General features: G+C 41.7%; 1 protein-coding gene across 1 annotated transcript in view; it reads right to left on the bottom strand.

Moving 5' to 3' along the window:
• LOC101570039 (60S ribosomal protein L12-like) overlaps positions 1-2,252 on the bottom strand; it is a 7,605-nt gene extending 5,353 nt beyond the window's left edge. The window contains exon 1 of the mRNA XM_012516133.1: positions 2,196-2,252. Within this exon, the coding sequence (XP_012371587.1) occupies positions 2,196-2,252 (57 nt within the window). The remainder of the gene's footprint in view (positions 1-2,195) is intronic.
• Between the last annotated feature and the right edge of the window lie 882 nt (positions 2,253-3,134).

The following is a 3,134-nucleotide window of genomic DNA, read 5'->3' as shown; positions in this document are numbered from 1 at the left end:
GGCTGGCTGGCATGTGGTGCTGGGGGATTGAACCGCGGTCTCTTTGTTTTTGCTAAGCTTGTTCTAAGTAGGCGCTTTAGACCACTGAGCCATCTCACCAGCCCCTGAATTCTCTCTTTTCATAGATGCACAAGTTCTACAGATTTCCACCCTCAAAGTCCCCATTAATACACCCAGCCTCAGAATATAATATACCTCTTCCTTGAGGGTCACAGCCTGTCTTTGAGTGTGTGCTTTTATAATTCTGCTTAATAATACCCTCATGACTCTTTCTGATATATCCTGAAAATTCTTTTTCTGTGATGGAAGTCAATGAACTTGTACCCTGTTCTGTGAGTAGAGTGAAAGTTTTCCCATCTCCACTTTGGGGACCTCTTTGGACACTGTCTGGTGACACCTACTTGCTGGGTATGGTGGCACATACCTGTAATCCTAGCTGCTCAGATGAATAAAGCCAAAAGATTGCAAGTTTGAGGCCAGATTGGCAAATTTAGTGACACCCTGTCACTAAAAATTAAAAGAAGAAAAAAGACCAGGAACAGAGCTCAGTGGTAGAGTACTTGCCTCACACACATAAGGCATGGAGTTTAAGAAGTACTCAGTTTTATGAAATAATTATCAAGTAAGACATCAGGAGCCACAGGAGCCAATGAAAACAGCCCTCTATATTATATTAGACTTGAAAGCTTTGTCCAGGAAATATTTTACAAATTTAGGTATTATGTAGTATCTGTTTATAGTGTCTTCTTGCAATAATTCTCACATTTTACCTGTATACTTCCTAAGCTCTCTCCAAATGTGATTTTCACAAACTGATTTAAGCACAGTTGATGGGTTTGCATGCATAGCCATACTTTCAAGTAATAAATATATTTCTTTCTGTTTTTTATTCTTGTATTTATTTGGTATAGGGTTTCTGCATGCAGCTTGGACTTATAGTGATCTTCCTGTCTCAGCCCCCCCACCCCCCAAACTGGGATTACAGGTGTGTGCCACCATGCCGTTTCTAAATCTATTGCTTTCATTTATATTAGTTTCATTCTCCTGAAATCATGACAAAATTGGGAACCTACTGGCTTACATTAGAAAACCCGGCTTTATTAGAAAGCCTAATCAATCTATTTTTAATGCTGTGTATGATGAGAAGGTAGATGCTTTCCAGTAGTGTGGCTAGAAATGTCTGTTCGCTGTACCGTCAGCATGCACAGGTATCTTACTTCTAGGCCAGCTCTTCTCAGTGTTCCTGACCTTCATGGAGCATGTTACATCCAGCTGCTTGAATATCTGCTCTAGCAGAATAAAGCAGTTGGATGCTTTCCTTGCCTGTTTTCCAACGAGGGCAGCTTTGACTAAAAGAAGTATACCCACTGGCAGTGCTGGAGGAGCCTCAGACAGGTGCAGATGACAACTCAAAAATGTCAATGACCCTGTGCCAGTGAGAAACATGTATGTAACACACAGCACAGTGAGTTGAGATCTAGACACAGACCTGTTTTCAGATAGCCTTACATCTCTCTTTCCCCCAGCTGCTATTCCTGTCAGTATGTCAATCAGTGTAGCCCTCCGCCGTAGAGAACACTTTTCTAAGTCATCTTACGATACAGATGTCATATTCTTAATTTTATTTCAGTGGAAACTCTGTGTGTCTGTGTGTGTGTGCATGTGCATGTGCGTGTGCGTGTGCGTGTGTGTGTGTGTGTGTGTGTGTGTGTGTGTGTTTTACTGGGGATGGGACTCAGGGCCTTTTGCTGAGCTACATTCCCTGCTCCCCAGCTGCATTAAAATTTTTGAGACTCGATCTGGCTAAGTCACAAAGTTGCCCAGCTGGGTGCAAGCTCATAATCCTCCCTCCTTGGCCTCTCTAAGTGCTGAGATGACAGGCCTGTGCTGCCATGCCTGGCTTTCAGTGAAAACTGTTTTCCTTCCTAGGTCTGTAGTCCTTGAGAGTAAGCCTCAGTCAAGATAGCTTTTAACTTAACAAATCTAGTTAACTTTTTAGAATCCAAGGGCAGTTACACAGGCATTTGAGGCCACAAATATATTTATTATTGAATATGTACTTTGGTTTCATCGCTTCTCGGCCTTTTGACTAAGATCAAGTGTACTTTGGTTTCTGTCTTGGGCATTTTTCTCTCATTGCTGAGACAAAATACCCAATGCCCAAAATTAAGGAAGGAAAGGTTTGTATGGCTTACAGATTGTGGAGGCTTCAGTCCTTGCTCGGCTGGCTCTGAGGGCATGGCAGACGGCATTGGTCCATGGCAGCGGAAGACAGCAAAGGCAAGGAGAGTGAAAGGGAGGAGCAGGCCTTCCTCCCTCCCTTATATTGGATGAGGACTGGTGCAGCACTCACACCATAATCCCAACATTGGACCATAAATCAATCAGAAACTCTAGAATCCCACCCCATGACTGCAAGAAGCTTTGGCGGGACATCTGGGTACAAACCATACCAATTTGTTAGCATAGGAGGTCTGCACTGAAACCTTTTTGCTGTCACAGGGAAATTGTTCACAATTTGCATATATATTCCTAGGAATCCCTTCCTAAAATTATAAAAATGAATTCAGACATATTTAAGTTTTCAACTGTTATGTTCATGGTAATTGAGTCTCTATATGAACAAAGTACCAAATGGTAAACAGATTTTATATATCCTGACCATTCTTCTTTGATGTAGTAGATATCGATTCTAAAGAGGAGTTTAAGGGGGCCCGGGGAGATGGTTCAGTAGAATAAGTGCTTCCCTGGCAAGTGCAAGGGCCTGAGTTCAATCCTTGGTTCCAGAAAAAAAAAAAAAAAAGAGTTTAAGAAACCTTCATTGCCTTTCCATAGTTGGAAAAAATTAATTAGTGAGCAGAGTATAATATTTAACATGGACATAGATAAATAACTGCTATATAACTATTAATTAATTTTCAGATTGGTTTAGCACAATATAGACTGTTTTCTGCTGCTAACTAGAAAGTAAAAGTTTAGTTTTAGTCATAGGTCTGGGGATGTATATGAGAACACTTGCCTAGCATTCTTCAGGCTCTGGGTTCAAGATACCACACATATACAGAGACAGAGAAAGAGGGAGGGAGGGAAGGGAGGGAAGGAGACAGAAGGAGAGAGACAGGGAGGGACAGAGA

The sequence above is a fragment of the Octodon degus genome, unplaced genomic scaffold, assembly GCF_000260255.1.
Source record: "Octodon degus isolate 3935 unplaced genomic scaffold, OctDeg1.0 scaffold00093, whole genome shotgun sequence".
NCBI lineage: Eukaryota > Metazoa > Chordata > Mammalia > Rodentia > Octodontidae > Octodon > Octodon degus.
The sequence above is the reverse complement of the archived record's forward strand: the minus strand, read 5'-3'. Positions and strand labels throughout refer to the sequence as shown.